Below are 17359 nucleotides of genomic sequence, written 5' to 3'. Positions count from 1 at the left end.
GTAGTGTATTTTGTTCAAAAATAGTGAAAAAATACAATATTATGGAATGTCCAAAAAATTACACACTCAAAAAAAAGTCATACTATAGCATGTCGATTTTTGTCAAAATTGGCCAAATTTTAACATGCTTAAAACTGCTTAAAACGGGTCAATTATAGTCCATTCATACATATTCGAGCATAATATGGCCAGAAATGACAGAAAAACACTATATTATGCAATGTCCAAAAATGACACACTCAAAAAAAAGTCATACTATAGCATGTCGATTTTTGTCAAAATTGGCCAAATTTTAAAATGCCTAAAACTGCTTCAAACGGGTCAATTATAGTCCATTGTTACATATTCAAGCATAATATGGCCGGAAATGACAGAAAAACACTATATTATGCGATGTCCAAAAATGACACACTCAAAAAAAAGTCATACTATAGTATGTCAATTTTTATCAAAATTGGTGAAATTTTAAAAATGCCTGAAACTGCTTAAAATGGGTCAATTTTAGTCTGTTGATACATGTTATAGTGTAGTTTGTCCATACATAGTGAAAAAACACCATATCATGGAATGTCCAAAATGTCCCCCTCAAAAAAAAGTCATACTATAGCATGTTGATTTTTGTAAAAGTAACTAACATGTTCAATAAAAGCACTCTTCACTAATGTGATCATGTCTCGTTGACCTCATTACTTTTGTTTTCTTTTGCTCCTGCAGTCTTCACTCTGTCGTTTTAGTATCTGCTTTCACCCTGTCGGTTAAACAGCAGCTCTTTGATTGTACAGATGAAAGTCGGGTGAGCTTCGGGTCATTTCACACGTTAACAAAGGCCACATCGTGTCAATCAATAACCCTGTTTGATCGCCTGGAGTGTAAAATGTTTTACCTGTTTTTGAGGTGATAATTACATTCCTCTGCTCGCTGGTAACTGAATAACTGACTGAAGTCATTTTTGCTTTGCATAACAGAAACAGAAGCAGATTCTAATCAACAGGTGACATGACATTTATTTAAAAACATTAGTTTCTACAGAAGTTGTTCACACTGTTAAGATAATAATTGGATAATAGATTTCAGCACACAATGACATCAATGACAGCAATAGATCTTAAGATTAACGGGATAGTTTAAATTATTTAAAATGGTTATAAGTTCAGAATTTTGTCATTGTCAACAACAACATTTCCTTTGATGACGACGTAACGGATCAGCTCCTGATGTCCTCCCAACTGGTAGATCAGATGCTCCCATCTGAAATAAAGCATGAAGGAAAGGATCTATGTTTCACACAAATATTTAATATAAGCACACATGGCATACAATTATGAATACTTAAGGTGTGTCATCACATTATAAAAAGTCATAGTATAGTATGTCATCCAAAACATGAAAAAAGTCATAGTATAGTTTGGCGTCCAAAATACCACAAAAAAGTAATAGTACAGTAAGACGTCAAAAATATGAAGAAAAAGTCTCATAGTATGTCTTCCAAAATATGAAAAAAGTCTGTTGTCCAAAATATTTTTTTAAAAAGTCATAGTATGGCATGTCGTCCAAAATGTTTTTTTGTCGTCCAAAATATGAAAAAATTCATAGTATAGTATGTTGTCCAAATTATCAAAATAAGTCATAGTATAGTAAGACGTTCAAAATATGTAAAAAAAAGTCATAGTAAAGTAAAATGTCGTCCAAAATGTCACAATAAAGTCATATTATAGTATGTTGTCCAAAATATATTTTTTTTAAAGTCATAGTATAGTTTGTCGAACAAAATGTCACAACAGAGTCATAGTATAGTAAGAAGTTCAAAATATCACAAAAAAGTCATAGTATAATTTGTCATCCAAAATGAGAAAAAAAAAGTCAAAGTTTAGTAAGAAGTCCAAAATATGAAAAAAAAAAAAAAAAAAAAAAAAGGAACCTAAAATGAGAATACTCATATACAGGAAACAATGGTTTTCCACCACTGAACCTTTGTTCCCGAGCTGAATTAGCTGAATTTACTTCATCCATGCTGTATCTTTCTTTGATAAATGTAGCTGACTTAAACAAAAGAATATGCATAAAATCATCAACATAAGATACTATAGACCCAGAAGACATGACGGGCAGTTAAGGCTTGTTTTCTCTTTCCTGTGTGTGTAAATCTTGACAGGTGATTTACCGTGCTGCGTTCAGGACCAGCAGGTCTCCGTGCTTGTTGACCTCCAGGGAGCCGTGTGTGTGGGAGCACCCGAGGGCGTACGCTGCGTTGATGGTGGCCGCAGCCAGAGCCTCAGACATGGACATCCTCATGTTAACACAGGCCAGGTGCATCACTACCGGCTGAGGAGACAGACAGACGGAGGACGAAGCTAATAAACAGAAGGACAGAGACGAGGGGAGAGCTGGAGCCATCATGCATCATGTACTCACCATGGAGCAGCAGTAGGCGTTCGGGTTAAAGTCGCTGCCGAGGGCAACGATGACTCCTGCTTCCAACATGTCTCTGGCCCGAGGCTGAGGCAGCCTACACACACACACACACAGATACAAATTCTATACTGCATATTCATATTTATTCTGCACTGGAATTCTACTCCTTAATACATACTTCTTCTTTAGACACTTTATTTTTACATTACATTTTATTGTATTTTTATATTTTATTGCTTGAAGTATGCCTAGGTTGTTGTTTTTATTTAATTGTGTTGTCATTGTCTCTGTGTGTAATGCTGCTGCTACACTGTAATTTCCCAGCTTGGGATAAATAAAGTCTATCTATCTATCTATCTATCTATCTATCTATCTATCTATCTATCTATCTATCTATCTATCTATCTATCTATCTATCTATCTATCTATCTATCTATCTATCTAAATATTATCACACAAATTATGTGGTAGCTGTTTTTGATTTATTATTATATATACATTTGAAAATAATAATAATAATAATAATAATAATAATAATAATTACTATAAATAAATAATTACAAATATAATCATGTAAATAAATATGAAAATTATTTAAACAATATATTAAAAGAAAAAAGCAGGAAATCCTCGCTAGGAGCATTTTGTTTTTGTTTTTTTGTTGTTTTTTTAAAATTACTTTAACAATTATTGTAACAATATTTGCCTGTGTGCTGGTTGAATATTGAAATAATTGTTTTAGCTATACTTCTATATATTGTTGGGTAGTTTAATTTAAAACTATGTATATTATATCATTTTTTATGCTAAAATGTACTTGTAAAGTTACTAAAGCTGTCTAAAACAGGCGAAAAGTGCAATATTTTCCTCTTGTCATTTTTTCTGTTTTATATTATGTTTCCTGACTTTTGTTAATTGCTCTGCACCAAATTACCAAGACAAATTCTTGTATGTGCAAATCTGCTTGGTAATAAATAACCTTTTATGAATATGATTTTTAAACATGAAATAGTTCAATAAAAGTATAAAGTGCCATGAATACAAAATACTGAAGAAAAAGTACAGTTCTTGGGTAAATGTACTTGTTGGTGTCTCAGTACCGTAGGATGTACGCTGTCGTTGGTAGAAGGACGGCGGCGGTTCTTGCTGTTGCCATGGCAGCGATCCCCTCGTCTGTGACCTCCTCCAGGTGACTGATGGCCAATGCTCCGAGCTCCGCACCCAACTGACACACACACACACACACACACACACACACACACACACACACACACACACACACAATTATTAATAAGTTTATAGACAAAATATTAATCAGGAATTCTCATAATTAATTAATTAATCAAGCAAATGTGCTGCTTTCCTCATTTTATGTTATTGCAAATTGAATATCTTTCAGTTTTGGACTCAACACAAAACACACAATTAGGAAATATCTCTTTGAGCTCTAAAAAATAGTGATATTTACATTTTTATAGATGACATCTTGGCTTTCAGAACCTGTGATGCGTAACCGCTACAATAATTATTTTGTTCCCCAAATGATGTGAAATAGTGTTTAAAATTTAAAAATTACATTTTTAGGATTGTAATGTTGGTTAATTACACATTTGAAAGTAACAAAGTATTAATGTATAAAGCTATAAAAAAAAAAAAACAGCTCTACAATCAGATTTTGTAAAGCAACGAGGAAGAATTTTAACAGTTTTTTGTCATTTCTTCAGTGACTTTTCCTGTAACAGTACTGCATGCTTAGTATTATATTATACTGATATAAATGAGTTGGACAAAATATAAAAGCAATATATATGTATATATATAGATATATAGATAGATATATAGAAATGTCAAAGATTTTTCAGCTTGTTAAGGAGTCCCTTTTGCCAAAAAAAACCCCACTAAACACAGGTTTAAGTGTAGGTGATACCTGAGCAGAGTTCATGGGATGGAGCTCATCTCCGTGGAAGTTGATGTTGAGGCCGAGGTCTTTGCCGGCCTGCAGGATGGAGCGAGTCGAGCCGAGGTCAAACACTCCCTCCTCGCAGAACACATCGATGTTGTCGACTCTCAGACTCCCAGCAGACATCCGCTCCTTCAGCTCCGGCAGCTGGACCTGCAGGACGTCCTCTGTGGCTTCTGCAACCGTTTTCCCTCTGAATGAAACACGCAGAAAAGATTAGTTACAGATTTATCTCCACGGTGTGATGTGATGCTGGAGGATGCTGCATACTTTGGCACAGCGTGAGCTCCGCAGTAGGTGGAGGAGATGTTGATGGGCAGGCTGCGTCTGGCCTCCTCGATCACCTGCAGCATCTTGAGCTCAGTGTGCAGCTCCAGGCCGTAGCCGCTCTTACACTCCACCAGCGTGGTACCGGCCCGCTGCATCCGGAGCAGCCTGCTGCTGAGGGACGCCAGCAGCTCCAGGGACCCCGCCGCTTGAGTGTGCTCCACCGTGAAGTGGATCCCTCCTCCGGCCCGGTGCACGTCCATGTAGGTGGCACCTGCCAGCTGCAACAGAAACATGCAGAAGTCTTTTAGTCATAAATTAGATCTATATATCAATAATATATACATGATATAAATATATATAAATTCACATTAAAATTCAGTTTTTTTAAAGGATTTCGAGCACCTGTAGGAACTCTGTAATTAGCAATACAATTTTTTTAGAAATTGTCTGAAATAAGATGTGTACCAGTATTTAGAACATTTAAGAGAAAAAAAATAGCAAGAAGTTATTTATGAATATTTTTTGTACATGTTAAAATTATTTAAGTGATATTTATAAAATAAATTGTAGGAAAATTGCAATTATTTAACTGATAATGCAATTGTGACAGGATTGATTATATTATAGGAAAATAGGATTTTTACATCATTATTCTCATTTTTAAGTGGGAAAAAATATTTAAATGATTATTGTGTAAAAAATTTGTTTTGCAGAGATGTGTACCAAATACAAATGTTTTCTTAAGTCTGTGGAATATAACGTGTTGGGCATGACATTTCTGCAGCACCACAATTAAAAATGATTGTTTTTTTAATGGATTTCCCCTAAATTATCCATAAATTATTGATGTATTCACAATACATCTTGAGGCTAAAAGTATTTCCTGACTTGCTGATGTAGGAGTTACTCTTTAAAAAAATGGGTGTGACAGTCCTACTTTTAGGGCTTAAAGTACCTAAAGTTGCATATTCACAGGCTTCATTTTTGGCATCTGCAGTTATTTATCTCAGAATTTCCCATTAATAACATCCTTCCTTTCATGCACAATTTGGGCAAGACATCAAAGCAGTTCTGCCTGCTGTATTACTTCTCTTACATCTTATATCTATCTATCTAGATCTTATATTTAATGTAATGCTTTGTTCTTTATTTTAACTTGCAGTATTTTATGCTTAAATTCTCATTTTGTTTTTGCTTGTGTGATCCATAACACACAAACTGTATTCACGAAACATCTTAAGGCTGAAAGTATTTCCTGACTTGCTGATTTAGGAGTAACTCTTTAAAAAATGGGTGTGACAGTCCTACCTTTAGGGCTCCTAAAGAGTATTTTGCAAAAGCATTTTAGGGCTAAAAGCAGCACATAAAGTCTCCCATGCTTCTTTTTTGGCATTTGAAGTAATTTATCTCAGAATATCCCATTAATAATATTATTTTTCCTGCACAATTTGGGCAAGACACAAAAGCAGTTCTGCCTGTTGTATAACTTGATTTTATATTTAATGTAATGTTTTGTTCTTTATTTTAACTTTCAGTATTTTATGCTTGAATTCTCATTTAGTTTTTGCTTGTGTGATCATCTTTTTCTTTTTTATTCATATTTAATGAGCATTGTTGGAGGAAACCTAAGACTTTTGCCAGTATGAGTATATATATACAGTCACAAAAATTATTAGACCACCCCTTTTTCTTCAATTTCTTTTCCATTTTAACGCCTGGTATAACTAAAGGTACATTTCTTGATAATAACCAAAATCATTATCAAGAAAACCATGGAAAATGGCTTAGTATCAGCTCTTAAATGAACAAGAAATTGAAGAAAACAAGGGTGGTCTAATCATTTTTTTCCATGAATGTATTTACAAAAAAAAAAAAATCACAGCTCAGCATTAGATATTTTGTCTTTGTACTTTATTCAGTTCACTTTAGACTGCACAGGATTTGCAGATCATTGCATTGTGTTATTGCATTTAAATCAGTTATGGAAGCAGAGCAAAAAACATAACATACTGAACATAATGATTTACCTTCATTGCAAACTCATGCACCCTGTCACCGGCCCAGACTGGGTGCGTGTGGGCGTCAACCAACCCTGAAACAAGAAGCAAATCACTGACATCATGTTGTTGTATAAACAGTGCAAAAACACATCTTGCAAGCTGACGCCTGCAGAGCTGACACTCACCAGGCAGGACACACATTCCTGCTGCATCAATCACTTTATCAAAGGACAATTCTGGATACTGAGCGCTGATGATTCCTGCAGGGCCCACAGCTTTAATCAGACCGTCACTGCATGGGAAGGATTGAGTTGATTTATTGTCAGTTCAAAGTGCAGAATGTTGTTTTTACTGGAGATGTTAGGATTGTGGCTCCCACCTCATAAATTATTTTGAAAAATAGTGTTGTTTGATATTACTGTAAGAGAAAACTTAATTCAAATGGTTAAGTAGGTACGTATTTAAAACAAACTGGTAATAAGCAACAGTAAATAATAGAATTGGAGTCATTTAAAAAAAAGTTGTGATATAAAAATATCCATTAGTATTTAGAACATTTAATAGTAAAGTCTTTAAAATGCAAGTACTAATAAATGAATACATTTTTGTAAATGGAAATGTTTAAGTCATAAATTAGATCTATATATCAGTAATATATACATGATATAAATATATATAAATTCACATTAAACATCACATTAAAATTCAGATTTTTTTAAAGGATTTCAACCAAACACAGATGTTTTCTTAAGTATGTGGAATATAACGTGTTGGGCATGACATCTCTGCAGCACCACAATTAAAAATACTATTTTAATGCACATTTTGTCTTCAATAAATACATTTCCTGCAAATTTGATAGCATTTCAATTAATTTCTCAGCCAAATAAATAGCAATATGAAAGTTTTCATGTTTGGAGCCATCCACTATTTTGTATGTAATGACACACTATGGCCTGTAGGAGGAGTGCTTGCACATTATTTTACATGTTTACATTAAATTTGGCAATAACGGGGAAAAAAAAGATCAAGTAGAGCTGCTGATATTCAGTATACAGGTGAAAACTAAAGCTATTTGAGTAATTTTTCTTCACTAATTCAAACAAAGCATCCCAACATGCTCCTCACATGGTGTGCATTGATCTCAGATGTGTGTTAAATCTTACCTTCCAATCACGACGCTCCCGTTTTCAATCACACACAGATTTTGCATCCCATGTTTGGTCAGGAACTTCTCCCCGCTGCTGCAGATCAGAACCACCTGTTTGGCGTTCTTCACCAGCAGTTTGTAATTATTGGACATTTTTTTTATTATTGTATCCCCCCCAAAAAAGCAGAGACACCAGACTGCAGAGTGATCAGCTTCAAACTGGTTTGGAAAAAAGGCAAATATTTGTCCAGGAGAGAGTTTAAAGTGCACAGAGAGGAGGTGCGTCTGCCACTCACGACCAGTTAAACAGTGATCACTGCGGAGGAATTTACATACACGAGTTTTGTAAATTATCGCAAGAAAAAACCGATTTCACAAATGTGATAAGTTAATTTATAAACTTATAAAAACTGCCGGGAAGAGGTAAAATATATGATGGAAGAGATTTTCAATGGAGCTCAAGATTCTCTTATTAGTTTATTTAAATTAACACAATAAAGAAATTGTGTTTCATCTTTTAAATAATTATATTTAAAACCATGATGGCAAAAATGTAAATATAAATAATAAAAAGAAGTGGATAGCTGTATAAGATACCAATGTTATTTGCTTTCACACATTTCACAGTTAATAATTTAGATATGATAGTTAAGGTTTAAAGGGTCTTGAAACTTTTGGTTTAGGTACCTAAATAATGCTTGAATTTTACTGTTTAAGAGCTGTACAAATACTTTACATAACCATATCAATATACAACCCCAAAAAGTGTGGACACTGAAAAACATTTTAAAAGGCAATGATTTGCAAATCCTTTCCTGCTCAAAATATCTCTAATGCTCAAAAAAGGAAACTTGTTTTTGTCAATATAAGCACTTATTCTGAACTTGATGCATCTTTTTTTAAAATACTAAAAAATTTCCAGTCTATTGAAGCATTTAGACAAAATTTTACCCACATAAAATAAATGTAAACTGTCATTTTGTTTATTAAATTTGATGTGTAAATTTGGATCATGATTATATAATGCTTGGCAATACTCAGTAAGAGATCAACAGAGGACTATGAATGGTTTTTCATTTACATTAAAGAAAATCAACCATTTTCCAAAGAGTACATTTAAACTCAAGCCTATTACCACACTAACCTTGCAAACTTTCATGACTTTGTTTAAACACTATATATCGTTTGGGTTTCTTAAAGAATGTAATAAAGTATTAAAAAAAGAATCAGGTTTAAGAAAGGGTACAATAATCATTTTATTGTGTCTGTATCACAAAGTCACAACATAAAATTGGCCTCACATACAGTAAAAAAAAAAAAAAGAAGAAAAATGATTTTTCAAAACAGCTTGAAAAAAATAACCAAAAACCGCAGGCGTTCACTTGTTTCACATGGTGAAAACACAAACACACATCAACTCAACTACGAGGTTCAATCACACAGCAGGGCCGACATCACTCCCTCATCTCTCCGTCCTCCTCCTCTTCTTCTACACCTCTGATGTACAAAACATTATTGCACCTGTGGGAATGAAACACAGCACTGATTACTTGACATTTTGATTATTAACACAGTGAGTTAAGGTAGTATTTTTTTAGGATTGAGCCATAAAAAGACTTTCTCTATCTTGTATATATGAAAAACAGATTTTTTTTACAGCCAGATGTTATTGCACTGCTGCATCGTTTCCCTTAAAAACATCATTATCTTACTTAATATCTTGCTAAAAAACATTAAATGCACCAAAAGGTAGTGAATAAAGAAGCCTTTAATGAACTAGTTTTTGCAATAAAGATGAAGAGGTTTTAAGTTACCTGATAAGCACTTCACCAAGATGACCTGCCAACGCTCCATCCACATACTCTTCTGTGTTTGCCAGCTGTCAGGAAAACAGGTACATATAAAAAGGTCAAGAGGCCATAAGGGTGGATTTGAAGGGTAAATTCCCATAAGGCATTAATGACGTCCAAAAAACATGAAGGTGCAGACATGTATCAGAGATACTGGCAGTTGCCAGACAACATGGCATGACAAGGAGGACATTGGAAAGCATGTTTTCTTTAAAAAAAAAATTCAAATTTCTGACTGACTTTGAACAAATCATATGTGACAAACACTTGCAAAACAACCAAAAGGAAGCTTAAAATAGTTATATTTAATCAAAATCCCTTTTTTCGACATATCTCATTTAAAATTTCCCCCCAACATAAAGTGTTTGCACTAACCAAATCCTGTAAAAACCATTAACAGCATAGAGGTGCAGGACTTAGTAATGCACAATTCCTACAACATTTTGTTTGTGATACAGGTCTTTTAGCCTCACATGCGGAGGAAAGTGTGAAAAAAATTGAGAGAAAAGCAAGTTAAATAGTTGCAAAAATGTGAAATTACAAAAATGCTTTGTGTTTGATTGCAAGGTGGATCAACAATGCTGAGGATGGCACACATCAGAATTGATAAATACATTTTTTATTTAAACAAGGTGTACTGTACAATTAATTGTTTTTACCTGCATATTCATGTACCCATCCACAGACACCAGGTAGCCCTTATACTCCATTCCCCACTTCAGTTTCACCATCACTGGCTTGCCTGTTAGGCCGTTTAGGAATGGTTTTGGGTTCAGAGGTAAACTCTACGGAGAAAAAAAGATGAGGCAGGTTATTAGACACACTTCACTGTACCACACATTGTCAACATAAGTTTACTACATGTGTGAATTGTGGGTATTAATTTCCGGTGCAAAGAATCTTGTTATTCTCTAAATCTTACAACTCGTGTCAAATTTCATTAAAGATACGCAAAATAATTTTGGTTGAGCATATCACCTACAAGTCAAATAAAAACATGCATCGAGTGACCTTTCCTGATAGGCCATTATATAATAGTAAATTCGGCACAGAACATATCACCAAGTACGTTTTGAACATACAAATACTACTACATACTAATATTTACATCAGTTGCTACTCTGTTGTGATTAAATGTACGTCGAACTGACAAGCGGTTGCTGGTATAGCCTGAATTATATAAATAACAAACCTAGCCTTACTGCTTTATAAGAACATCCATTTTTATTACTACTTTGTCATCTCAATGATTTGTAGTTTGCTGAAACCCGTGCACTCTATGTACACACAGCCAGGTAATCCAAACAATCTGCCGCGTCTTTACAGGTAGAAAAAAGAATATACAAGTAATGGTTTAGGTGGATCAAGTTCTGCAGTGCAAAACAAACTATTTGCCGGTTAGCATAATGTTAGCTAAATTGGAAGATTTTTGAATGGAGTTTGGTGCGACTCTCTCGCCGCAGAAATGGAGCCAAAGTCAAACAAAGGCAGAATAATATCACTTGTAAGTAAACGTATGCCGCCGGATAATCGAAAACTACCTTTAAGCAAACACATATTAAATATTACACTGCCTGTTGTGTGAGGGATTCATCCATTCATTCACTTGGAAGTCTTAAATGAGAAGCTAAAGTAAGCTAATGCTAACTAGCTACTACTTAAGCTATTGTCGTTGCGCGGTGATAGAGAAAACAATCCAACAAAACATCCAATGAATTATCATGAAACATTTGTAAAATAAACTCACCATGTTTGCTTTACTTAACGCTGTCTGGGAATTAATAGATTTGGTATCTTTTCGTCACAAAATCGTTTGTACTTCGCAAAGCAGCACACGCTTTACCGCCGAACAGGAAGTACAACAGCTTGACCTGTGAGGAGACTTCCTGTCCCACAGCGCCCCCTGCTGGTGGGATGAGCACACTGCAGCCTGCATCACTGGTACTGTGTTAAAATACAATTTTATTAATAATAATAATAATAATAATAATATTAATAATAATAATAATAATATCAATATTAATAATAATAATAATAATAACAACAACAATAATAAACTTTATTTGTATAGCAATTTTCTTAACAAAGCTACAAAGTGCTTTACAGACAAGACATAAAACACAGTGGATGACAGATAAAAATTACAATAAAACAGCAAAGTAAAGTAAAGTGCAATGCAAACAAGTTGGAATTGCAAATGTCCAAACATAGAAAGTGGCAAGAGCTTGGGGAGAAAAACAACCAAGAGATTATGTAGTTTAAAAGGCTTTGCTATAAAAGAAAGTTTTCAGTAGGGATTTAAAAGAGGCTAGTGATGAAGCCTGTCTGACTTCAAGGGGTAGAGAGTTTCAGAGACTTGGGGTCCTAACAGCAAATGCCCGGTCACCCTTGGTCACCAGCCGGGATCTAGGGACCACCAGTAGAGCCCCATCCACAGATCTCAATGTACGCATTGGGATATAGAGGACCAGAAGATCAGAGATATAAATAGGGGCAAGGCCATTTAAAGCTTTAAAAGTGAGTAAAATAATTTTTATAGCCAGTGCAAAGCTGGTAAAACTATTAGAGTACTTGAAGTACTTGTACTATTCACTATTTTCCACTTTTATTATTTCTACTCCACCACATTGAGATATCTTAGCAGCTCTAAATTTTACATTACCCTGCTTAAATTTCATGTGGTCTCTGCTGCACTTTTTATTATCTATATTTTTTTATGTTTTTTTTTATGAATTGAATGTTGAATGTTGAATTTAATATTTTTTATATGTGCATTTTATGTCTGTTTAATGTGAAACACTTAGTGTCTGTAATTCCTTTGTTGTAAAGCACTTTGAGCTGCATTTCATGTATGGAAGATAACAAATATAGATAATAATAATAATAATAATAATAATAATAATAATAATAATAATAATGGACAAGATGGAGAAAATCAAATATCACAATATATTTTTAAAACAAATACCTCAATGTTGATTTTGTAGAGTTGACTTTTGGTACTTTAATAAAATATTTACATAATGATATTTTTTCCTCAGTAATGTGGATATCATGATTAAGTTAAAATTTAGAACAGCCAGAACAGTCTGTTAAGTTCAGAAAATTGCATCAATTTACTGTATTGCAGCTTAAAAACCAGGAAAGGGCAACATTTAGGCCCTTCACAATAACATTATTACTGTGATAGCTACAGAAAAAATGAAGAAAAAAATTATGCCATCAGTCAACTTTCTGTTTAACTTTGTTGATCAGCTGTTTTGTCTCCTTTCTGGCAAATTAATACAAGTGTAGGAAGGCAGAGGGAAAGCCTGAAAAAAACAAATGGAAATTATTATCATATGTGTATTACTGACACGATTTCAAGATTTAATTTTTAAAATATCATATCAAGTTAATAGCAGTATATCAATACACCTCTAAAATGAATGATAGAAAAACTACATGTTTAATTGTTTTTTAATACTATACTTTCATATGAACTTTGGGAAATGCAAAAAAAGTTATTATTAAACTTAAACAAACAAACACTACTCCTTTTCACTTCTGACTCTAAACACCTAAAAAAATATTCAGTTTACAATAAAATAAGAAAAAGCAGCAAATCCTCACAACTAAGAAGCTGTTGCTGTTTTTTTCCTGATGAATAAGTAATTGATTAATTGAATAATCGTTTTATTTATAGCTTTTATAACTTAAAATGAGTCTATGTGCCTTAGAAAAAAGTTTCATGTGACCTTGTATTACTCTATAAGTTATATATAAAGTCATATTTTTCTTATCAATTTCATCCAGCATCAGCTCAAGGATTATTCAGTGATTATGAACTCTGACCTGTTTAGGAGCAGAAAGTGAAGTGACTGTCATATCTGGGTCGAGCTGGCTCTCTGTCTGGGCAGCTATTTCTCTCCAGGCACAAACAGTCTGAAGATTTCACTCATATTTCTGCGTTGAAGCGTTCAACTGTTACTAAAGCATCCAACAAGTTCGAACCTGATACACTGAATAAAACTAACATCTGACTTCCTACAGTGAGGGGTTTGGTTCTGTCAGAAAATTCCTCTGAAATTGCACCAGAGCTTTCTCTGCATGTTTCAAATACTCGTGTCCTTACATCATTTAGCCTATTTTTCTTCCCTCTCCTTTTTGAGTTGGCATTTGTGTAATTAACCAATCTGTCAGTCAGTCGCCGTGTCAGTTATGGCATGATAGCAATGTGTGTGTGGGTGTGTGTTGAGAGCAGGGGCAGACAAAAGATGTCCACAAAGAAACACAACATTACCACATAGAAATTTAAAACAAACATAGAGACAAAATGACCACAATGAAACCTCAAAGATATGTAAAAGATGAAAAAAAGATGAAAAAAATGTCTACACAGAGATGAAAACAACTACAAAGAGACAAAAGGCTGCTACAAAGAGATGCAAAGCTGTCAAATGTGATGCAAACTGACCACAAAGAGACACTAAAAAACACAAAGAAACATAAAATTACCACAAAGATACAAAAAAACTAACCACAAACAGACAAATATCCACAGAGAAGAAATAGGCATCCGCAGAAAGATGCAAATCTGTCATAAATGGGTGCAAAAGGACCAAAAAGAGACACAAAACAACCACAGAGATACATAACAACTTCAGAGAGATGGAAAATAACCACAAAGAGAAGAAAACATCCAGAAAGACACAAAAAAATGACAAAAGATGAGGCGAAATGACCACATTGACAAGAAATAGGCGCCCAAATTGAGATACAGAGTGGTCACAAAGTGATGCAAAATGACCACAAAGAGACCCAAAACAATCTGAAAGAGGTGAAAAAGAACCAGAAAGAGATTAAAAACAACCATAGAGATAAGAAAAATAACTAAATGCTTACAAAAAATGGCCAAATAAGATGCAAAAGAACTACAAAGACACACCAATAGAAGCAAAAAACACAACAAGATGAAAAACAATCACTGAGAAATATAAAACTATCACAAAAAAGACAAAACTATCACAATGACCATGAACAGATGCAAAGCCTTTTATTTGTTGGTTTCATCATTTGAAGGAAGAAGTCTTTGTTGAAGAGGCCAGTCGGATCATTCCAGTCTGATGCCGAACAGCTCTTTGAAGTCTGCAGAGAGCTGAGTGAATAAAGTTAACACTGAACTGGACTGAATGAATGAAGTGTAATGCATAGGACCCAGAAACCTCTACAGCTGTGTGATAAAGTCAAGCTTGCTTATTCACCTTCCTGCAAAGTGTTAGATGATAAGATTGATATCACATTCATGTCTGTATGCTGTACGAAACTGCAGCCAGCAGATGGCTAGCTTAGCTTAGCTTAGCACAAAAACTTGAATCACAGGGTTTAAATCTCTCCAAGGGATCCAAGTTTTCTTCCTCACAAAGAGCAGGAACAATGACTGAGCCAGGACAGACAGAACACAGTGAACAGGTGAGATAGTTTCATTTGGCTCACTGCTTATTGGACACGGGTCAGATGCACAGAAAGCAGGTCATGGTCCGATTACACAGCAGACAGAGAAGCCAAAGCCATGCTGTGTTCACTGGAGCTTGACCCAAATGGGCCGGAGCGGAAAGAACAGATTTCCCGACATTAATTTTTTTTTTGTACCATTACTGAGCACAGGGGGGCACACTGCAGCCTGCACAGTGTTGTCTCATACTGTTCATACAGGCTGGAACATAACCTGACGCTTTTAACGATTAAAATCCAAGTTGTGGCGCTTTAAAGCTTAATTTTCCATATGAAAATGCCTTTATCCTGTCCCTATCTTCTTTTCAAGCAGCTATTGTTGGGAGTAGAAGGCCATGTGGACACCAGGATTGGAATTTAACTGCTTGCACTTAATTCCGCTTGCATATTTCACTGGTTTTGTATAGACGGCAACAATGTTGTCAACAAAAGCTGCAGCCGAGCAACCAATCGGTGTAATTTGAAGTGCGTCAGCAGCGTGACTTTGTGTGTGCATTCTCTCCATCCAAAGCCAATTAGTCAGAAATGTGGATATGAGCACTCATTTACGCCCCACATCAGCTTTTCATCAGACTCCACGTGGTCCGTGCAGGGGGTCCCACACTCGGTCAGGGCATGAGCACCTGGTACTAAAAGGATAGTTTGGATTTTTTTCGAGTGGGGTTGTATGAGGTACTTGTCCATAGTTAGTTTATTACCTCCAGTAGATGGCGGTCGGCAGGGTGCCAGTTTTGAGAAGCAGGCAGGATTAAAGTGCAGAAGCAAAGCAATGTACTGCTGTGGATGGGGGCAGCAGCCACCTAAAACATTTTTAAATCAGTTTAAATTAACAGTACGTTACATTTTAGAATAATTTGACTGCTTTATGTTGTTGTAAGACAGCCCTTTCCAACAGATAACTACAGCATTTATGCTCTCTCCAAAGCCACCAGACTCCATTAACAAAAACAGTAATTTTACCTCACAGAACAGAGGAATTGCTGGTCGACTGCTCCCTCGATCTATTCGTTTGTTTGTGTTAATGTGTGACTTCAGTGTTTAAAAGGTTTAGTTCGGATTCACAAAGTAACACAATAACACAGGCAAACTAACTGATGGAGGCAGAGGTAGACCAGCAACTCCTGTGTTTAGCAAGGTAAAATTACTGTTTTTGTCAATGGAGTCTGGTGATCCTCCCAGTATCTTGTTGGACCCCCCTGGAGGTTCAACATGGACCCTCATACTGGGAGCACCCCAGGGGGGTAATGTAACTAAGTCCATTTACCCAAGTGCTGTACTTACTTAGTTTTGAGGTACTTAAACTTTACTAGAGTTTTCCCAAGTAATTTCCATTTATTTAGCTTTATACTTCTACTTCACTACATTTTAGAGGTAAATATTGTACTTGATACAGATTGAGATTTGCCATAAAAACATGATGAATTTAAAGTGATAAATTAAACATCATAACAGTATATTAAGTGGTTAAAATTATCCCTACCTTGAGAAAATGTAAACGCTGCTTTATAACATATTACTACTTTTGTACTTTTACTTAAGTAAGTTTTGAATGCAGGACTTTCACTTGTCGTGGAGTAATTCTTCAGTGTGGTATTTGGACTTGTACTTAAGTAATGGGTCTGAATACTTCTTCCAACACTGGTGCCAACCAACCCTGCCAACATTGTGATAAAACTTTCAAATCTTATATTAATAATATAACTGATTCTAATGTCTATTGACTAGATCAGGGATGGGCAACTGGAGGCCCGGGCGCCGCATACGGCCCGCACCCTCACTTGAAGTGGCCCTAAGTACAACTACATGCATTAGAGCATGAAATCTTAAAAGTGCAGTGTAAAAATGCACAAAATGACTTCTTGCAATTAATGTTGATCTGCTGTTCTTGCACTGAAAAAAAGAAAGACATTGTAGTTATTTTGTATTTTCTTCAAACCTTTTGTATTCCTATCTATACTGTTATACATGCATTTGAGCATGGAATTAAGTTACTGCACTGTGAACATATTTGAAATTGCAGTTTCATCATATCTGGTTAAGTGCACGGTCCTTTAGATAGATAGATAGATAGATAGATAGATAGATAGATAGATAGATAGATAGATAGATAGATAGATAGATAGATAGATAGATAGATATACTTTATTTATCCCAAACTGGGAAATTACAGTGTAGCAGCAGCATTACACACAGAGACAATGACAACACAATTAACTAAAAAGAA

The 17359-nt window shown here is 34.9% G+C and overlaps 2 protein-coding genes across 2 annotated transcripts; both read right to left on the bottom strand.

Moving 5' to 3' along the window:
• Positions 1 to 978: 978 nt before the first annotated feature.
• On the bottom strand, positions 979 to 8022 carry amdhd1 (amidohydrolase domain containing 1). Its single transcript, XM_059326193.1, has 9 exons — positions 7809 to 8022; positions 6828 to 6934; positions 6670 to 6734; positions 4643 to 4920; positions 4340 to 4565; positions 3513 to 3637; positions 2413 to 2506; positions 2162 to 2322; positions 979 to 1248 (listed from the first exon to the last, which is right to left on the bottom strand). Exons 1-9 carry the CDS (start codon positions 7943 to 7945, stop codon positions 1143 to 1145), a joined length of 1299 nt encoding a protein of 432 aa, XP_059182176.1. The 5' UTR covers positions 7946 to 8022; the 3' UTR covers positions 979 to 1142.
• Positions 8023 to 9030: 1008 nt separating this feature from the next.
• On the bottom strand, positions 9031 to 11546 carry snrpf (small nuclear ribonucleoprotein polypeptide F). The gene is made up of 4 exons (XM_059326059.1): positions 11390 to 11546; positions 10302 to 10427; positions 9607 to 9671; positions 9031 to 9313 (listed from the first exon to the last, which is right to left on the bottom strand). Exons 1-4 carry the CDS (start codon positions 11390 to 11392, stop codon positions 9247 to 9249), a joined length of 261 nt encoding a protein of 86 aa, XP_059182042.1. The 5' UTR covers positions 11393 to 11546; the 3' UTR covers positions 9031 to 9246.
• Between the last annotated feature and the right edge of the window lie 5813 nt (positions 11547 to 17359).

The sequence above is a fragment of the Centropristis striata genome, chromosome 22 (genome assembly GCF_030273125.1).
Source record: "Centropristis striata isolate RG_2023a ecotype Rhode Island chromosome 22, C.striata_1.0, whole genome shotgun sequence".
Taxonomy (NCBI): domain Eukaryota; kingdom Metazoa; phylum Chordata; class Actinopteri; order Perciformes; family Serranidae; genus Centropristis; species Centropristis striata.
Note: the sequence above shows the minus strand (reverse complement) of the source record. Positions and strands in the feature narration are given on the sequence as shown.

Coding starts and splice junctions, on each gene's coding strand:
- snrpf (XM_059326059.1), bottom strand. Junction 9,672..10,301: donor ATGGGTACATGAATATGCAG/GTAAAAACAATT, acceptor TTTTCCTGACAG/CTGGCAAACACAGAAGAGTA. Junction 9,314..9,606: donor CTTGGTGAAGTGCTTATCAG/GTAACTTAAAAC, acceptor TCATTCCCACAG/GTGCAATAATGTTTTGTACA.
- amdhd1 (XM_059326193.1), bottom strand. CDS start 7,945: ATGTCCAATAATTACAAACTGCTGGTGAAGAACGCCAAACAGGTGGTT. Junction 4,921..6,669: donor TGCATGAGTTTGCAATGAAG/GTAAATCATTAT, acceptor TTTCTGTTGCAG/CTGGCAGGTGCCACCTACAT. Junction 2,507..3,512: donor ACGACAGCGTACATCCTACG/GTACTGAGACAC, acceptor GTGTGTGTGTAG/GCTGCCTCAGCCTCGGGCCA.